The sequence below is a fragment of the Rhagoletis zephyria genome, unplaced genomic scaffold, assembly GCF_001687245.7.
Source record: "Rhagoletis zephyria isolate East Lansing unplaced genomic scaffold, Rhagoletis_zephyria_1.1 Rzeph_scaffold_00242, whole genome shotgun sequence".
Lineage (NCBI taxonomy): Eukaryota > Metazoa > Arthropoda > Insecta > Diptera > Tephritidae > Rhagoletis > Rhagoletis zephyria.
In genome coordinates this window covers 348,842-368,637 of record NW_016157326.1, presented here as the reverse complement: position 1 = coordinate 368,637, position 19,796 = coordinate 348,842, and the positions used below count along the sequence as shown (strand labels likewise).

At 35.2% G+C, this 19,796-nt stretch overlaps 2 protein-coding genes and 1 long non-coding RNA gene across 9 annotated transcripts; 2 read left to right on the top strand and 1 right to left on the bottom strand.

The window, feature by feature from the left end:
* The first annotated feature begins 7,695 nt into the window (after window positions 1-7,695).
* LOC108358359 (uncharacterized) lies at window positions 7,696-11,865 on the top strand. Its single transcript, XM_017609642.1, has 5 exons — window positions 7,696-7,931; window positions 8,029-8,115; window positions 9,296-9,327; window positions 9,849-10,327; window positions 11,702-11,865. Exons 2-5 carry the CDS (start codon window positions 8,062-8,064, stop codon window positions 11,863-11,865), a joined length of 729 nt encoding a protein of 242 aa, XP_017465131.1. The 5' UTR covers window positions 7,696-7,931; window positions 8,029-8,061.
* A 1,935-nt stretch (window positions 11,866-13,800) lies between these two features.
* Window positions 13,801-15,962, bottom strand: LOC108358365 (uncharacterized). 7 transcript variants are annotated; one of them, XR_001846760.1, is made up of 6 exons: window positions 15,802-15,956; window positions 15,470-15,743; window positions 15,308-15,412; window positions 15,063-15,241; window positions 14,094-14,230; window positions 13,801-14,019 (listed from the first exon to the last, which is right to left on the bottom strand). It is a non-coding gene; the product is annotated as an uncharacterized LOC108358365 (long non-coding RNA). The 7 variants fall into 7 exon arrangements; XR_001846762.1 differs by having other exon boundaries at window positions 15,308-15,385; XR_001846763.1 differs by having other exon boundaries at window positions 15,470-15,712.
* A 694-nt stretch (window positions 15,963-16,656) lies between these two features.
* Window positions 16,657-19,251, top strand: La (La autoantigen-like). The gene is made up of 4 exons (XM_017609648.1): window positions 16,657-16,782; window positions 16,848-17,707; window positions 18,114-18,437; window positions 18,520-19,251. Exons 2-4 carry the CDS (start codon window positions 16,853-16,855, stop codon window positions 18,721-18,723), a joined length of 1,383 nt encoding a protein of 460 aa, XP_017465137.1. The 5' UTR covers window positions 16,657-16,782; window positions 16,848-16,852; the 3' UTR covers window positions 18,724-19,251.
* The last annotated feature ends 545 nt before the right edge of the window (window positions 19,252-19,796 follow it).

Below are 19,796 nucleotides of genomic sequence, written 5' to 3'. Positions count from 1 at the left end.
CCTACGTTCCCCTAAAGTTTGGCACGTTACTTCTGGGACACCCTGTATATGTGTGTCTGCATACCCAATTTCAAGTTCATGTGGGATGTGCTACGCCGCCTTTTATAAAATCATTTATATATAAATTAATATATGCCCCTGCTGTTGATGTGACTTATAGTTCCGAAGTTATAGTTGCTGAAATACTCCACGCCTATGGCACGTGCCGCGCCCCTTTTTATAAGCTAATTTATGTATACCTTACTATAAGCGGCTACCATAGATATGCCCGCATACCAAACTTCAAGTTCTTGGGACTTATGTATGTTTCCGAATTTGTAGCTGATAAAAAGGTCCGCGCCTGTGGGATGTGCCACGCCCCTTTTTACAAACTCATGTACATATATATATCCTACTATAAGCACCTACCGTAGATATGTCTGCATACCAAATTTCAATTTCATGTGCCTTATGGTTTTGAAGTTATAGCTGATAAAAATTTCCACCCCTATGGGATGAGCCACGCCCCCTTTTGCAAACTCATTTATATATACCTTACCATAAGCACCTGCCATAGATCCGTCTGCTTACCAAATTTCAATTTCATGTGACTTATGGTTTTGAAGTTATAGCTGATAAAATTTCCCGGCCTATGGGATGTGCCACGCCCCCTTTTACAAAACCGTTTATATATACTTTACTATCAGCACCTACTATAGATACGTCTGCGCACCAAATTTCAAATTCATATGACCTATGTTTCCGAAGTTATAGGTGATAAAAATATTTACGCCTATGGGATGTACCACGCCCCAATTTACAAACTCATGTGTATATAGCGGACTATAAGCACCTACCATAGATATGTCTGCGTACGAAATTTCAACTTCATGTGACTTATGGTTCCGAAGTTATAGCTGATAAAAAATTTCATGCCTATGGGAGGTGGCACGCCCCCTTGTCGAATCCCATTTTTTTTTCTTCCTATTATAAGCCCAGGTGTGATAGCAATACTCTGCCAAAATTTCATTCGATTCTGTCCATCCGTTTAGGCTGCAACCTGGCACATACATACATACATATGTACATACGTACATACTTCTACAAATATATGGTAGATATCTATCCTTATCCCAGTGTATAAGAATTTTTGGACTATCTCGTTCACAATTCCACCTATCGTGTACATTTTTAGTCCAAATATTCCTTTTCAATTGGCTAAATTGTGTTCTAAATATGAACCAGATCGGCAAGAAAATGCAGTTTTTAAGAATATTCCGACTCTAGCTCCACCTAGCGAGTTCATTTTTGGTCAGAATATTTCCCTTCAAGGTGTTGACATATGTTCCAAATATGAACCAAATCGGTCCAGCCGTTTAGTAGTTTAGTGACATACAATATACAGAAAACTCTATAGAATTGTGAAATTGTGACATATCAGCTTTCTTAATTTTTTGGCAACAACAACAAAAAGTTTTGAATTTTTTTTTATTGAAAAACCTTCCACACAGAAGGTCCAAAAATGTGCTCTTTACAGAATGGAAATCGGTTCAGCCGTTTAGTGAGGCATCGCGGTCATACGAAAAACATTTCATTTTTATATATATAGATTAATCATTTCTCGGAACCGGAAGATTCGGACCACTATATTTAACATATAGCGCCCATACAACTGATTGTTCAGATATGTGATTTTTTGTTATAACTTCTCCATTTATGCAGCTACGAACATGAAATTTTGCATCACTTCCACACATTACCAACAGAAAACTTAGAGTGAAAATTACAAAGATAGGGTCACTATAACATATTGCTCGCATACAACTGATTGTTCAGATATATGTAAGACTTACATACAACTGATACAACTTCTCCATATATGCAGCTCGAAACATGAAATTTCGCACTTTTTTCACTTATTATTAATAGAATACTTACAGTGAAAATAACAAAGATCGGGTCACTATAACATATATCTCCCATACAACTGATTGTTCAGATATGCGATTTTTTGTTATAACTTCTCCATATATGCAGCTAGAAACATACAATTTCGCACTATTTTCACTCATTATCAACAGAAAGTTTACAGTAAAATTAACTAAGATCGGGTCACTATAACCTATTTATTGCCTCCGTACAACTGATTGTTCAGATATGGGGTTTTACAGTAAAACTCTTTTATTTGGACAGCTAAAACCGATAAATTTTGTAAGCTACTTCATAAATAATAATACAAAGTCTACTCAGAAAATCGTCAAAATCTATGCTTCATAAGCTTTATATCTTATACCACTGATTATTCAGATATCAGTTTTTGTGGTTTATCTCCTTTATGTAGGGAGCTAAACCCGTTAAATTGTGTTACCGGTTTACGTACGGATCACACAGCAGTGAAAATCACTTAGATTGGTGCTATATAAATTATATCTTCCATACCTCTGATTGTTTAGATATGGTTATTTATATATGTAACTTCTCTATCTATGTATGCTGTGAATATATAAATTTTTTCAAATGCAGTAATCTGTTGAAGTAAACTTTTCAGATGCTCATGAAAGGTATGAAGCCTTCGGCATAGCCCATGATTCAATAATAGAAAGGTTTTGTAATAAAACAGTCTTCTCGCTCCCACACTAAAATCGACTCATTTACTTGTGCAGTATGTTGCTCACTCTACAGTCTCTAGTTATATTAGTAGTAAAAACAGAAATTCTTCATACTAAATATTCGTTGGCATCACCTTCGTTTGCGTAGTTTTCTGGAACAAGTCTAGAATATCGACCTTTTAGCTATAAAATAATCAAAAATGCCGATTGATAGAACTTTTTACGCTGATTAAAACGATATCAAGTTTATTTGGCACAGGTAAAAAATAAAGAAAATTTAAGAGGTTTATTTTCTTTGTTTATTTATATTTTTTATTATCACTTAATTCTTAAAACCCAAAAGTAGATCATGATAAAATATGTATACCACATTAAAGATAATAACGTGTACTTTCAAAATAATGTAAATTTTTTACCATTAACCATGCAGTTTTTTTTTCAAAAAAGGTTATTTCATGAAAAAATAACATTTGTTCGTTTTTTAGTGGTTTTGGTTTAAATATATAAAAAAAAACAATTTCAATTATGTATATCAGCTGAAAGATAAATTGATTATATTTATGGTGACGTTATTAGTTTTTTAATCGGTTATGTGGTTCACAAGATATTAATATTTAAAACAATCAAAAAATTTAACTTTAACCTTCTAAAACGTCTTTATATTTTACTTGCACTAAATAATTTTGGTTGAAATGACCGTAAAAAGTTCTATTGATCTGCATTTTTCGTTTTTGCATAGCTGAACGGTGGGTATTCTAAATTTGTTCCAGGAAATGTCGAATAACTTAAACTAAAAATCCATATTTTTACGTATTGTTTAGTATTTCCATATAAACACCAAATATATTGCAAATTCACATAAAATTAATAATACACATTTTACTTCTAATTATATACTTTGCTCACTTTTCTTAGTACCTTTCTACTACCGCTTTCGCAAAAGGCGATCACATTCTTCTCCTTTCTCCTACTTCCAAAATACAAATCTAGATAAAGGAGTGTCAAATTTGAGCTGTCACAAATTACATACATAACCTTGTGTTATTGAATCATGGGCACAGCCGAAGACAGCGCTGCTCTTACTTGTTTTTTGATGAATTCAGTAATTATTTATTATCCACTGATTCATAGAATGTATCTTGCTGATTTTTCCACGATAATAGTTAATTAGACACGATTTACCGTTTAGATTATTTCAATTTTCAATAATCATTATTTTGTATAAATTTTTAAATTTTTATAAACCTATAGAAATATTTATTACTTCTCGATCAGATCTTTTAATCTTGTCAAAGTTATAGATGTGTGGACCGGCCCTATTCTTTGTTTACGCAAATTTTTCCATATCCACATATACATATACATACATACATATGTACATACCCAGTAGCGAAAATGGTCACTGGTGACATCATCACTAATGCGGATTTAGTGACATCGTCGCACTTGATGTGAATCCTAAGCGACATATAGCTGACAATGACACTGGTGACAATGTCATACAGGTGTACTCCTATCAAACAGACAATGTCTTGCAGCGGTCACTTATGGAAAGTCTATTGCAGGACTTTGTCGCTTCAATGTCATCAATGATCATTGCATGACAAAATCATGCAGAGGCCATCGACGACCGAATTACCATTTGTATGAAAAAGTCATAAACGACTTCCATATAAACGGAGCCCAAAGTCATTGAAGACCTAACATGGCCGTACACGATACTTAAGTGACTATTGCATGACATTCGCTACGGAGTATGTCCTTGAACAACAATCCACAACTACATTTTTAACCGACTTCCTAGAAAGGAGGAGGTTATCAGTTCATCCGAATATTTTTTTTTTGTTATGTTTGTTACCGCATAACTTATGACCACGTCAACCTGATTTCGATAATCCTGTTTGCATCGGAAAGGTAGTGTCTCAGAGGTTGTCCCATAGTAATATGGTTTAAATCCGATCATTGGATCATGATATATATATATATATATATATTTATGAGAATTGAAGTCGGTTTTGTTTTTTGCTAAAAAATTACTTGTTTCACTAAGGATTATATTTCATCAGGTATACAGCACAACTGTTACATGAAGCAAAATATTTTGGGGGTATCGAAAAGTGGTTAGTTGTTTTTTGTTTCTGTGGTACAAACGATTATACAATCCTATTTACTTATTTTTCTCTGTAAAGACAAAATACATGCGTATGTTTTATGTCTGCACATATTTATGTATACAACTTTGCAAAATATTGTACTAAATAATCTATGCATGGGCGTAGCCAGGTAGGGGCGGGGGGGTGCTCGAGCCCCCCCCTAACTTTCAAATTTTACTTATATATATATAAAATAGTACCCTGAAATGCCAGCTTAATAGGGTCGAGCGCCCCCCCCCCCCCCCCCCCCCCCCCCCCCCCNGCGTTTGTTTATAAATAAATTTTCTCTGATTGCACCACGCTCGCTGAGAGTCCGCGCGGCACGCGGTATGGAAGCAAAAGCACCCGTGGCAGGAGCGAAACAATATAGTTTAAAAAACTAAAACCTCCCTATTATAATTGCCGTCCGTACTGTCATCAGGTATGTAACTTGAGAATAGAAATCGCTGCATCTTTTAGGCGCATCAATATTACATAGTTACATCCCGAGCTAATAAAAGGAAGGTAAAAAATTAATAACTAGCGACTCCGTGCAAGTTTCCGTATTTATTTTTTTCTTTTAAATGATGTATTATAGAATAAGTATTGATATTCCATTTGTTTATAAAATTTCTTTATAAAAATTAAAAAATGTATACAAAATAATGATTATTAGAAAAATGGAAATAATCAGGCTAAATCGTGTCTAATTAACTATTATCGTGGAAAAATCAGCAAGATACATTCTATGAGTCAGTGGATAATAAATAATTACTGAATTCATCAAAAACAAGTAAAGAAGTATAAGTTCGGGCGAAACCGAACTTTATATACCCGGCGCAGGTGTCATATATCGTCGTTTCAACTTTCGCTGAACTACCTTTGCATGATAAGTAGGGGTCTTTACCCGAGAGTTAGGGCCAGTTGTCCAATGTCTGGTTATCACTACTTGCCGGTTAAACATCATTATCGACGTTTTCGACATCATGCATATAACATGTGATCGATAAAGCAGTCGTTGTATTTAACCGGAGCTTCTACCTCCGATTAGTGCTAATAAGACATTGAACAACCGGCCCTTAATGATTTAATAGAACCTAGTTAGGTACAAATTAAGTGGTTACCGAGGTACACCTTTGTAGTTATAAAGTGAGCGGTGCTACGCCGAGTCCCCAAAAGTCTATAGCAGTCTTGTTTATTGTTAGGAGATTGCTGTAACTATTAACTTGAAGTAAATTAGCGTACTCAGTTATTGAAATGTCGGAGTTTTCGTATTTCTGAAATTTACCGTTATACGAGAAGCGGTTGTAATTTTGGTCCGATTTGAATAATATTCAGCAAATTGCTTTTCCGTACCGAGTTTTGTAGAAATTGATGAATCGGTTACCGAGATACACATTTGTGGTTATAAGTGGGCGGCGCTACGCCCATTAACTAAAAATGTATAATACATATCTAATTTTATGCTAAGTGGTTATTGCAATCATCGATTCTAATGCCTGGGTTATAATGGAAGTAACGGAACGAAGTGAACTTTCACTTAATTATCTATTGTATGGGATATGATGGCAAATGGTTACAATGCACGTAAACGTAACGTAAAACGGAACAATCTAAAATCAATAGATCCTTACGAATTCGCCGCGATTTGTTACGATTCGCCCCGTCCATTATAACCAAGGCATAAGTGAATTAGCTCCAGTAGTTACTGATTTATCGCAGTTTTCGTGTTTCTGTAAATTACCGTTATATGGCAGGTGGGCGTGGTTATTGCCCAAAATCGATGAGTTTCAATAGATTTGTTAGATAGGCCCTACCCTAGCCTCGTACCGAGTTTAGGATTGGTGAAGCGGATACTGAGATACAGCATTTCATCATAAGTGTGAGGATAATTTTTGCTCGAGTTCTCGTGTACACGGACAGACGGACAGACAGACATGGCTTAATCGACTTCTCCATTCATTCTGATCATTTATGTATTCATTTGTCCATATTTATCTCGATTCGTTTTGGCTGTTACAAACAACTGTTATGCGAACAAAGTTAAATAATACCATGTTCTGACAGACATTAACACCGTCTGCAAAAAAAAAAATATCAAAAATAATGCAAATTCTTAGCAACTTAAACTTCCACTTTGTCATACTAGAATATAATGGGTTATAAAACTGCATACTCACAATTTTTCTAAAAATTCTGAATAAAATATTAGTTTTTTTTTTTGTCAAAGTTATTGTGGCTTGTTAACATTTTATTTTCAATATTTTTATTGAGCTTTGTACCACGATTGTTTATTAGGAAAATTGAAAAAGCAACAAAGTCTAAAAGCTAAATAAAAATATCAAAAATATTAGTTGTTGTGAAGATATTTCGGACCGTTCTAATTTTTCTAAAAAGTTCGAAATGTGCATTTATAAAAAATTAATAAACATTAAACAAACAAAACAAAAACAGCTAAAACTGGTAAAATGTCATGAACCTATTTTTTCACATAGCTGTGCATACGTTTGTATATAAATTATATAGAATAATTTCAAAATGGAATGGAATTAGCTGCACAAATCTAGACTCTGGTGTACTTTAAACCATCGTACAGTTCTATAAGTAACGTAACTCTTCTTCTTACCGTTTTTTATGGCAGGCTGTAGGTGTGATTTTGGCAGGCTCTAGGTGTGTTTTTGCTAGTGTATTGGTGTTTTTGCTTGAGAGTATTGGTGTGGTTGCTAGCCAAAATGACGTTAGAATGGGTTTTGTGAAGCACCTTCAGGGTTTTGTGAAGCTGTTGCATCATTTTTTGAAGTTTTAATTTTCGAACCGGGTTGTCGTGTTATACTTTTTTCAAGTTTAAATTCTTTAGGTTTTTTGTTTTGACATTGTAACTTAAATGCGAATTGTTGCACAAAAATAATTTAAAATATGGTAAAAAAATTCAGTTTTATGAAAAATATTAGTTTTAAATTTTTTGAGCTCCGAAATAAATTTTTATAAGCAAAAGAAACATCTTTTGCTGTGTAATTTTTAATTTCGTACTATTGTGATAAGGTAAGGCAACCCTCTTGGCATTTATTTCAGATATTCAAATTGAAAAAATTAGACGCAGGCATTCTTTTATTCTTTCAATACATAAATTGAATATTTTTAATAAAATATACATATTCTTCCTGAACTACAGATTTCGCTCAAGTGGTACCGTGTAGTAACAATTCAATAGGTAAGTTATTTTAATGTATGCCATTTACATATGTATATACATATGTACATATTTATTTGAACATAGTCGTTATAACTTTTTGTTTGCATCTTTTCAGAAGCAAAATGGTGAACAAAAGTTGCATCGTGGGATGTCCATTGGGATGTCCTTTATATGTATTCCCTCCGTTGGGAGAAATGACCAGGTGAGTGATATCAGTTTTATATGTACATACATATATACATATGTATATTAAAATAATTATAATTATATTAAAGTAAATATTGCACGTAAAATAATAAAGAGGATTGATTTCAAACTTATGTTTTTGGAGATTTTAATATACAATTAAGCTTGATAAGGAGAATATGTTCAAGCTAATAGATAACTGATATACCCAAAAATTGCGAATGTACCTATGTACTTTTCTACTTTTTTTTTGGTCATGCATATATTTAATTCTATTTATTGTTGAACGTGCAATATGTAGAAAGTATTATTTGCAAATAATGCAAAGTGGTAAATTTTGCCGCATAATATCGAATCGAGAGCGTAATAACATGGGAGAGCTGCAAATTGTTGGTAGTGAAAGTTTTGCTAGCAGAAATTAGCTAGCAGAAGAACAATAATAAATATCGAAAGCTACCATTTGTTGAATTGGTTAAGCGTAAACAAAAGTAAAAAGAGTGGAAAATAAAATTAATTAACTAATTGATGATAAACAGGATTGTGTAAATGCTTGTGCGCAAAGCAAAGAATTTAAAACTGATTTATTAATTGTAAAATGTTTACAGCGGGAATATCAAAGCAATGCAACTGTTTATTCGTAAGTTTTTACTGGTTTTGCGTTCAATAAATTTTTCTGCCAGTTTTCTCTTTTTCTAAATTTTACGCTCTATTTAGCTTTTACGCTCTCGCTGGAATTTTTTACTGGAAATGTTACTATACACACCTATTATTTCGCGCAAGCAAAAAATAAAGAAGGTATCAATGGTTAAAATTAATTTTTTGATTATTTTAAATATTAATGTCTTCTGAACTACATAACTTATTAAAAAACTAATGATGGCAAAGTAAAGGTAATTAATGGGTCTTTTACTTGAGAATATAATTTTTTCGTTTTTTTTTTATATATATTTTTAAGCCAGAAATACTTAAAAAAAAAAACAAGTATACGCTTTTAAATGGCGTTTATTTAAAATTGGTTTTAAAAAGGGTTATAATACATAAATCGAGTAAAAGCTATTTAAATTATCTTTAAATAAACATCAATACTTTTTTGATCGGTGAAGTAGTTTCCGAGATATTATAAATGTAAAAAATATGAAAGAAATATATGTATGTACATAAAACAATATTTTTTTGTAATGTTCGATTTTTTACAGAAACCAATTTTCCAATTAACGGACCAGAACGGGTATCGTTATAACCAATTTTTTTACTTTATTGTTTTTTAACACATCATTTTCGATTTCGCTTTACTAATGTAAATACATTTAACCATCTCCCCTTGCCCGTGATTTCCTATCGATTTCCACTTAACATAAAATTTCAATTTCGCTTTACTAATTTATTTTTGACTATGTTTTGGTTTTCAATTTTAACTTTCATTAAACTAACAACTTTAATTGGACTAGCAAGTGTTTACTAAATTTGGTTTTGGAAAATCTTTGCTTATATTTAATATGATGTATTAATAGGTTTCTATGATAAATGCTAGAAGTTCCAAATTTTCCGCCAGTATGCCATCAAAAACTTCCAACTTCTAGGAGTTAGTACACACACCCCATATTTCCTATACTAAAACTGCTTTGTTGTATTTTATTTGTATTTTATTCTATTTATATATGTACTATATTACCATTGTATATGCATTAATTAGTATACTAGTTTTGCATATGGTATTTAGCTTTAATGCTAATTACTTCTTTTCAATAGGCGGCGTAAATGGCTCCAGTTGTTGGGTGTGGTGGGCCCAACAGCGAAACATATTTTCGCCTGCCAGAGGCATTTTTCCCATCAGATGAGAAGTAGCCGAGGCCTTCACAAATGGGCAGTTCCCGATATTAATTTAAGATTATATTCGCCCGCAGTGACAGCTAGTAGGGAAAATGAGATTACTGATAGGAATGTATCAGGCAGTTTAGTTGAAGACGTACAAGGAGTCATAGAAGTAGGAGTTGAAGATTTTCAGCCAAGTTTCGATTCTATTATAGAGATTGATAGCGAAATTTTGGATTCGAGCGCTGACCCTGTAATAGAACTTGGCGTTGAGGATTTTCTGCCGATACCTTTTTCGCCCGTAGCAGCAGATAGCGCCTCGACTTCAAATTGCGAATTATTTGAGGTAGAGGCATCCTTTGAAAAATCCCTTCAATCCCACCAGGGTGAAGAAGACACACCTTCTTCCTCTTTAGGTAGTTCCAATTTAGTTCAAACCTGGGCAAACAGTCGGCAATCTCAAACAGATTTTTATTTAAGTGATGGGACTCCTAGAAAGAGAAAGTATCGGGAGGAACTAGATAGTGCAAAAGATGAGATAAAATATTTACGCAATAAGGTGAGAGTTTTAGAAAATAGAGTAGAATATTTGTTAAAGGAGCCAAGTTTGCCTGTCAATTCACAGGATAGACTAATTTCAGAGCTAATTTGCAACTTGCCTGCACATTTAGCGATATGTGTGAAGAATTGCCTTAAAAATGCCCCCCGAACTCCACACGGGTATAGATTTGACAGAGAACTGAAAACATTGGCTCTAGCAGTTAAATTTTTATCACCTATTGCATTTAGATATTTAAAGCCCCTTTTTAAATGGCCCTCCAAAAAGACCCTAGAGTTGTTTGTTCAAGGCTGGCCACGTAACCCTGGCTGCAACTATAGCAGCTTAAAAGCCCTGGAGTTAAGAAGCCGAGGTTTCACGGACGCACAGAGATATGTTTCGATCTGCTGTGACGAAATGTCTCTGAAAAGTAACGTTCAATACGAAAGAAGTAGAGACATGATTATAGGATTGGAGGATTATGGCGATGAAAATCGCACACCAAGTGTAGCTTCTAGTGTTTTAACAATTTTGGTCCAAGGCATTGGTGGAAACTCTTGGACTCATCCCTTAGCATATTTTTTTGTTCACAAATCGTGCAAAGGTCATATAATGGAAAAATATATTTTCCAAGCCATAGGTCAGCTCCAGAGTATTGGTCTGCGTCCGTGTCAACTTGTAACTGACCAAGGCTCCAACTTCATGAGTTTTTCTAGGATAGTAGGAGTTATGAAAGACAGACCATTTTTTGAAGTTAATAGCGAGAAAATCTTTTATTTCTTCGATTCTCCCCATCTCCTGAAGAGTACGCGGAATTGCTTAGAAAACCAGAAAAATAGAGTTAGTTTTCATGGCAGACCTGTAGACTGGATGCACATCATCCATGTATATGAAAAAGGCGCCAATTATGACATTTCTTGCACTCATAAATTGACCCCGGCACATGTAAGACCTAAGCCTTTTAATAAAATGAGCGTGTAAAGTGCAATGTTTGCTATCTACAGCTCCGGGTTTTTAGATAATTCTGAGTCTCCATCTTTTTTCAATACAGCCGAGTTTGTTCTTTTTTTTGATAAGTTGTTCAATATTTTCAATAGTCTCGTGTTTGGAGCAACCGGTAATTTCAAACAACCATTTTCAGCAAGTGCGGACCAATTAAGTTTTCTTGAGGAGGCCGAACAGTTTCTTAATTCAATGAAAGTGCAAGATAGTTTGGATCGTGATATCACCAATACCTTTTGTTTCATTAAAGGTTGGCTCCTTAACATTAATAGTTTACGACGACGTAAAGCCCGAGTTCGAAAGTTGTGCCCCTCGAGCTGGGTGGCTTCTTGTCGTCTGCTCGAACGCTCAAACAGCGACGTGGCTAAAATCGAACGTCCAGCTTATCAAGACCAAGTGTGGTATGGACGTTAACCTTGTGGAAGAAAATGAGTTCCCTCGAACTCACGTAATCCGAGGATATTTCCCCCAGAGTTTCCAGCTCAGTAACGAGAAGATTCTGAACACCATCACTGCTCAGAATCGCATTTCGACCGCTGGCTGGAAGATATCGCACAGGCTGACAAGTGGTCAGTTTGTACATTTGGTACTGCTCATTGACCACGTATCAATGACGAGACTCGCTGCGGTGAATGGTCGGATAGCCTACAGATTCGGCCACATAAAATTACATCTTAGGGGCACTTCGCCTACGAAGGAGCCGCAGAGTGTTGAGACGGAGGCGGGGAAACCTACAGATGCCTCGACAGAAATCGACCTGGACTCTTGCTCATCCTCCAGCAAGGCCACTGGGCAGGCTGAGAGCTGGCACGAGGTCATTCCAGTCTCGAAAGCTGCCGAAGTGATGGCGGTGAAACCGACTCCGCCACAACTTCCATTAAAGGAGATGGTTGACCCCCCCTTGGGCCAGGGCGAACATCCTACCCGTAGTGACAACCGAGCAACTGTGCAGGCTGGGACTGCGTCGTCGGTGGTTGCATCGGCTTCAGAGAGGGATCAACAACGTCTCCCAACGTCCCAACGGAAGAAATGAGAAACGCATTTCATCTACTTTTTTTTAGTCCCTTTTTTTAACATATAAAATTAAAAGCTGTCACCGTGGGTGAGTTATGTATATGTAGTTATTATAATTTAAATTCCGTGACTACTTCGAAGTTGTACATATGTATATGTATGTTTATTAATATATTTTACGTTATTGTTCTTACCCATTGTACCTGAATTTTCAATGGCATCTCATATTTTAATTTTCTACTAGTACAAGTAGTACTGTTTAGACACTGTTCTTCTGATGTATTAATGTGCATGTATATATGTAGAATATTTGCTTTATATGGGTGAAAATAGGCCTCAAGGGGAACCGAACACCCAAAAAAAGTCGGTAACGCTCCTTTATTGCAACCTCAGCGGTGGTGTGGAAAAGCAATAATAAATTCCCATATTTAAATTTACTTTGAGGCTTTATGTAAAAAAAAAACTAATAAAACGTTTCACTTACCACCAGATTTATATGTACATATATCCCAATACCAATTTTTAAATATTGAATTTTGTATTTATTTATTCATAATATATTTATATTTATATATATGTATATATGTTAATTTAATTAAAAATTTTGCTATGCTAATAAGTAACTTTTTATTGTACTGTTATTTGTTGAATAAAAATAAATAAATAAATGAAACAATTAATTACGAAAGTGGTTGGTTTCTTTATTTTCATTTATGTACATATCCCACATTTGCTGCAAGAGTGTGCAGCTCATCGAATTCAATGAATTTATGAATTTATGAATTGTAAAGTTTTATTATACATACATATTTTAAATTTTAGGCCCAAAACGCCGTAATAATAAATAAGTAAATAAATACATATATATAAATGAAATAGGGCGTTTTTAAAAGCTTTTTGAGATAGGGCGTTTTCGAACTGGCTGCCGAGGTTTCCAAAAGTTGAAAAATTTGTATAAAAAAGTTAAGCGATTTTAACGGTATTATAATCACAAGAAAGGTAATCGATTTCCCTTTCTTCACATATATATATAAACAGTTCCAAAGTATTTATATTAGTTCACAAAAATTCAGTTTTCTTACATCTTTGGAAAATTTGACCGCGATTTTTCAGCATACATATAGATGTTTTCAAAAATTGAAAAATTTCTATAGAAAAAGATAAGCGATTTTAACGGTATTATAATCAAAAGAAAGGTAATCGAATTACCCTTCTTTCGATATATATGTGCAATTAAAAACCGTTTATAGAGGTTCTTAAATACTCAGTTTTCTTACAACTTTGCAAAATTTTATCGGGTTTTTTCTTTTTTATGTGTTAAAATAAATATGTACATACAATAGAAATAACTATTAAAACAATTTATTAAAAATTTGTTAGTTAAGCGTAAAATATTTGAAAATTAGACTAGAAGTGCCTTTACCACTGATTGCCGGCGTTTGTTGGACATTTTCAAATCCGATTGCAGGATCGCTAAACTCCATTTACATAATATTGCCTGATGAGGTGTCTGCTACTATGGCGATTGCATTCGTTTATCATTTAAATTTTCCGCTAAGCATTTGAAAAAAAAACCAAGTTTTTTAAGTATATGCAAAATTAAAATGCCTTAGTAATTAAATAACTACCTGCTACAATATAACCCACAGTGCAGGCTTTCCAGTAACACTCAATGGCATTATCGAACTTCTCCAATTTTTCCATCCAGCATGGTGCTATGCGCAACTAAAAAATTTACATCCAACGAAGCTTCGACAAATGAAATCTAAAAGAAAAATTAACGTATTAAAATAACGAAAAATAAATATGTAATTTATATATTTTTAAAATATTTATATAAATACATGTGTATATGTAAAATATATATGTACATACATATAGATGTATATATTTCCATTGCACTTTCTTCTTTTTACCTACATACATGGTATGTACACATGTAGGTAGGTGCAGCTCACTTTGTACAAATGTATTTGCAATTCCCTTTCTTTTTGTGCTTAACTGCATACATATGTATGTATGTACACATTTGTGCAGTTGCAGTTGGAGCGTTCATTTAGTGAAATATTCTTTTGCAATTTTTTCATATACGCCTCACTTTATTCTGTTTGCACACATATCTACACATGTAGGTACCCAGCCAATATGCTGGTTGGTTGGAAAGATGCAACTAGAACTGATGCTAATAATGCAGCGAATGCAAATATTATTCCTGACCAAAATGACTGTTTTCAAAAACGCATCAATTCTTTAGTGCACAAATAAACGAAATTTGTGCGCATTGGAAAGCCGCCAAAAGGTGAGAGTCTACTGCACTTTGCACATATTTTGCAGCACACTTTTTGTTCTTTACATACATATGTACCTATTTGCAGCTGGAGCATTCTGCTGCACTTTCTAACATACATATGTATGTATATATTAGCACTGCACTTCTTTTTACCTACATATGTACACATTTAGGTAGTTACAGCTGGACCATTCTACTGCACTTTTTAAATATTCGCACACTTTTAAATTTTATTGTTTATATATATGTGTACACATTAAGGTAGTTGCAGCTACACTTTGTACAAATGCCCTGGTACAAAACTCACCGAACAATGTATTGTCTTCATTCCCCTCGCCAACAAACCATGCTTGCACAATTATTCGTGCGTGTTTTAGGCCAATGGCATTTTCGCACTAAGTTTTTCAGCTACATTCAGCTATGCTTCGGCCACATCTTCAACAGGCAATGCAATGGTAACGGTTACCCAGAGCCATTATAGAATTCCTAAATGAACGTTCTATAAATATCTGAAGTCATAAATAAATGATTTAAAGAATATAGCAAGCTTACCTTCACAATTTTATACGTATACTAGCCAATGCCCACTTGCTTCACGGCGCCTAATAAGAACTTTTGCGTCGGTTAATGCTAAACAAAAACAAAAGAAAAAACAGTCTGTAAAGTCAAAATTTTTAGTAAGTTGAAACCACTAAAGCACGGTATCTTCCTCACACATAGACCGAGAATAGTAACGCTGTGATACTGTATGAAAAACTAATCCCTTTCGGTGACATGAGCTTTGCCGCGGATGGTCTTATTTCCACCTGTGAAATCTCTGCCAAGCGTGCATAATCTTCTTTGATCTTGCAACTACAACATTTTTCCGATGCGTAAGCCAGTAAAAGTCCTCATAAGGAAACTCAAGAGCACAGATGTGCGTTTTCTGTTATAGGAGGGCCAAGAATCCTCGCTGTCCTGCTGGATGAAAAGTTTTCCCGAACATTGGCTAAATGAGTCGTGTGATCCCTTGAATATCGTTCAAATTGAGCAATCGATATACCTACCGTTTTCCTTCCTTGTTAATTCGTCACTTATACAATTCGTGTTAATATTTATTTGTGCCTATTTGTTGTTAAAAAATTTTGTAAACGGATCATGACAAGATGAGGTGGTTGTTTTTGTTTCCAATGCGATGCTCGCAAACCACGCTACAAACGACGAGCATGCTCGCTGAAAATCAAATTATTTTAGTTTTTGCGAGCATGCTCGTGAACCGCCCTACAAGGTACGAACATGCACCGCGAGCCGAGCATGTGCGCGCACATGTTCGTCGTTGTGTAGCCACTGTAAGGTGCGGTTAAACGTGGCAATGCAAGCGCATTTTGCTGTCGAAATGCGAAATGGAAAGTCTACTTTCCCGTGTAAATAGTCAGAAAGTCCTTTTTGCCATAAAAATTGCAAGGTGCAACTGGGATTACGCAAAACGCTTTCGAGAAATAATTTCAATTTGCTGCACTAGGAGTTTAAATTTTTGCTGCAAGTGCTGTCAAACCAGTCGTGTGTTGCAGTGTGACGCGTTTTTTTGGCGAATTTGTAAAAATTATGAAAATGTTGAATAAAATATGAAAAAATGCGTGTAATTAATTAATTCTACTGATATGGAGTGTTTAAGTATTAATGTATTAGGCATTTTTTGACTCTTTTGTGCACATTTTAGTGGGTTTAGTAAATTTTTCAGATAATTTTTTGGAAATTCTTGAATTTCACAGACCCTTGAAAAGGACTTGCACTTGCCACGTCTAATAGCTACTTTACTTCCACTATATCCAGCGAGTAACTATTCCCCTTTTCATATCGGTTGGTATTCGGATTTTTCATAACATGATTCTCATTTTGTAGCGCTCTAGAGCATCACTTTGCAACACTGTTGCTATAAGCTGCCGTCATTTTCGTTGTCATTTCTTTTAGCGGCGTTTTGTCTGGAAACGTGTTTTTTGCTCACACGTGTTTTAAAGAGATTTTCGTTTAATTTTTAACAATTTAAAGTAATTTCATCAACTATTTAGCTATAAAATTGTTTACTAAAGGTTGCAAATAATATTTATTAAAGGTACAATGGCTGATGTTGAGGATAAACACGTTGAAGAAGTGAAGAACGGTGACTCCGAAAAGGCAGATATAGAAGCTGAAAAACCAAAGGAGTCGGCCGAGGAAATCAAGAAGGCCGCTAAGGAGGATGTTACTGAAAAACCCGAGAAAGGTGTCTCTGAAGAACCCGAGAAAAAAGTTTCGGAAGAACCGGAGAAAAAGGCATCGGAAGAACCAGAGAAAAAGGCCTCAGAAGAACCGGAGAAAAAAGTCTCAGAAGAACCCGAGAAAATAGTCCCCGAAGAACCAGAGAAAGAGGTAACTGAAGAACACGAGAAAGAGGCCTCTGAAGGAGAAAAAGAAGTCGATGCCACACTCTCTAAGAGCGAACGAGCTATTATACGTCAAGTTGAATATTATTTCAGTGATGCTAATTTGCGCCGCGATAAGTTCCTATTAGAACAGATCTCGAAAGACGAAGAGGGCTGGGTACCACTTTCAGTCTTATTGACATTTAAACGTTTGTCATCATTGACCACAGATACTACAGTAATAATTGATGCGCTTATTAAATCAGATGAAGGATTGCTGGAAATCAGCGAAGACAAGGAAAAACTACGACGCCATCCGGAACGTCCTATTCCAGAACATAATGAAGAACAACGCAAAGAAATACAATCTCGAACTGCGTACGCCAAAGGTTTCCCACTGGAGACAACTATGTCAGAATTAATAGATTTCTTTTCTCCTTATGAAAAAGTGCTGCACATTACTATGCGCAAGTACCTAGATAAACCGACCAAAGCTTATAAATTCAAAGGTAGCGTTTTTGTTACCTTTGCCAAGAAGGAGCAAGCGCAGGAATTCATTGAAAAAGAAAAAGTAAGTACAAAGTAAAAAAGGATCCATGGGTTGGCTTGACCCTGGGCCAGTTTTTCAGTGCCAGTTTAAAGTTTGTTTAAGTAAACTGAGTTTAAATTGAACAGCTGGCTGACATTTGATTGGCTGATCTTAGTTTAAACCAGCCGGATCGGGCGTTTAAACTGAGTTTAAACCACGGCCGTGCACTGAAAAACTGACCCCCAGTGGCATCAGTATCTTTAACCTCTAAAGTATAATTGATGGGAATGTCCATTTACGCAACTAAGTACCAATTAGGCATTTAACCGTCATTGCACATATTGGACATTTCCATCAATAGAAATAAAAGGGACTGATGCTTTGAATCGATGAAATTTCTGAACACAATCCATTTCATATAAAAATATTTTAATATACATATCATCAGGTTCTTTATAATGAACGCGAGCTTCTGCGGAAGTGGCAAGAAAAGTATTTGGAAGACAAAAAAGAAGAGACAAAATCAAAGTCAAAGAAAGGAAAAGCTAAACCTGAAGAAGAGAAGTTGCAGCTGCCTAAAGGAACTGTTGTGTTCTTTGAAAACGGTACCAATACTGTCACTCGTGAATTACTGCGTGAAGCAATTGAAAAGGTTTCAGGGGATTTAGAAATTGCTTACATTGATTATAGTAAAGGCGATAAGATTGGACATATTCGTTTTGTGGAAGAGAACAACGGCGGAGAGTTTCTTGAGAAATTGGAGGGAAATAAGGTAGTACGAGTATTATTATAAATGCATTATGAGATAAATATATATCATACTCTTAAATTATATCAATAAAATTATATTTTAGTTAAAACTGAATGATGGCGTGGAACTCGAATTGCGTACACTCTCGGAAGAGGAGGAGAAGACTTACTTAGCCAAGGCTGTTGAACAAATGAAGAGTCGACGAAATCATCATAACAAAAGTAAGGGCGGTCACGGACACCGTAAACGTCGTGGTGGTCACGACAATCGTAATGACGAAAAGAAAAAGAAGACAGTATCTGATTAAACGTCTGCTAGAAGTATGACCCACATAGTCATGTAAAACAAATCTATATGCATAATTATATGTAAAAATTAAGCATAGGTGTAATGTAATGTCATTTATGAGCCGTACAAAAGCTTATTTTCAAAGTTCATCTTAACACTTAATTTTTTTTTCATAAATTGAGATTGAAAATCGTACGTTTTTCCACACTTATTTGTGTGTACTGTCGATGCCGATATAAATCGATTGTATGTTCGAAAAACCGAAACTATTTGTAAATTGAATTTTGATAAATTTATGTAACTCAACATCTTAATTTTTTTCTCAAATAAGGATCAAAATACCATATATGTATGAATATTGTAAAACATATTCTTAACGAGGCAATCACATATGCATGTATTTATATATGCGGTACTGCGAGCCCTTTAAATATAAATGTATTTAACTATGATAAAAACATTAATGTAATGTTTTTATCATGGTATTTGCCGATTGGCGCTCATTTGCCAACAAAAATAAAACAGAAATTTTCACACAAAAATTGTATTCTTTCTTTTTTCATTTCATCCTTTTGTTGTTGTTGTAGTAGCGGCTACAACAACCCCGCCCAGATCAGTTGATATCCCAGTCGTTGTCAAGCTCCACTAATGGCAGCCCTAAGAAGCGTGCAGCCTCAATAGGGTCGGTCCACAGGGACAAAGGCGTTGGGGTTGTCGGGTTTTCCGGACATACGAAGAGATGTTTCGAGTCATGGGGTGTCTCTCCGCACGCCGGACACTCATTTGGTACATCTGCGTTTAGTCTGCTCAGGCATGAGTTTATCCTGCTGCAGTAGCCAGAGCGAAGTTGGGCTATTGTGGTTCTAGTCTCCCGAGGCAGGTGAAGCTCCATCTCGTCAATGTCCGGTGGTTGTGCGCCTAGAACGGCATTCACAGGTCTGGAGTCTACATAACTCGAGACTGACTCCCTGTGAATGCCGTTCAGGGCCTGTCGATAAGCTGACGGGTCCAGAGGTTGTTTAATGAACCTCTGTACATCATTCGTCAGTTCGTAGAGATGCCTCGTGACGTGCCTGGGCGAGGGCTCTTCTG

What these genes read in the sequence shown, in the direction of transcription:
- La (XM_017609648.1), top strand. Translation starts at nt 16,853, where the DNA reads ATGGCTGATGTTGAGGATAAACACGTTGAAGAAGTGAAGAACGGTGAC. An exon ending in AATTCATTGAAAAAGAAAAA is followed by an intron (nt 17,708 to 18,113) that starts GTAAGTACAAAG and finishes ACATATCATCAG; the next exon opens with GTTCTTTATAATGAACGCGA. An exon ending in AGAAATTGGAGGGAAATAAG is followed by an intron (nt 18,438 to 18,519) that starts GTAGTACGAGTA and finishes ATTATATTTTAG; the next exon opens with TTAAAACTGAATGATGGCGT.
- LOC108358359 (XM_017609642.1), top strand. Translation starts at nt 8,062, where the DNA reads ATGTCCATTGGGATGTCCTTTATATGTATTCCCTCCGTTGGGAGAAAT. An exon ending in CAATTAACGGACCAGAACGG is followed by an intron (nt 9,328 to 9,848) that starts GTATCGTTATAA and finishes TCTTTTCAATAG; the next exon opens with GCGGCGTAAATGGCTCCAGT. An exon ending in CACACCTTCTTCCTCTTTAG is followed by an intron (nt 10,328 to 11,701) that starts GTAGTTCCAATT and finishes GTTTCATTAAAG; the next exon opens with GTTGGCTCCTTAACATTAAT.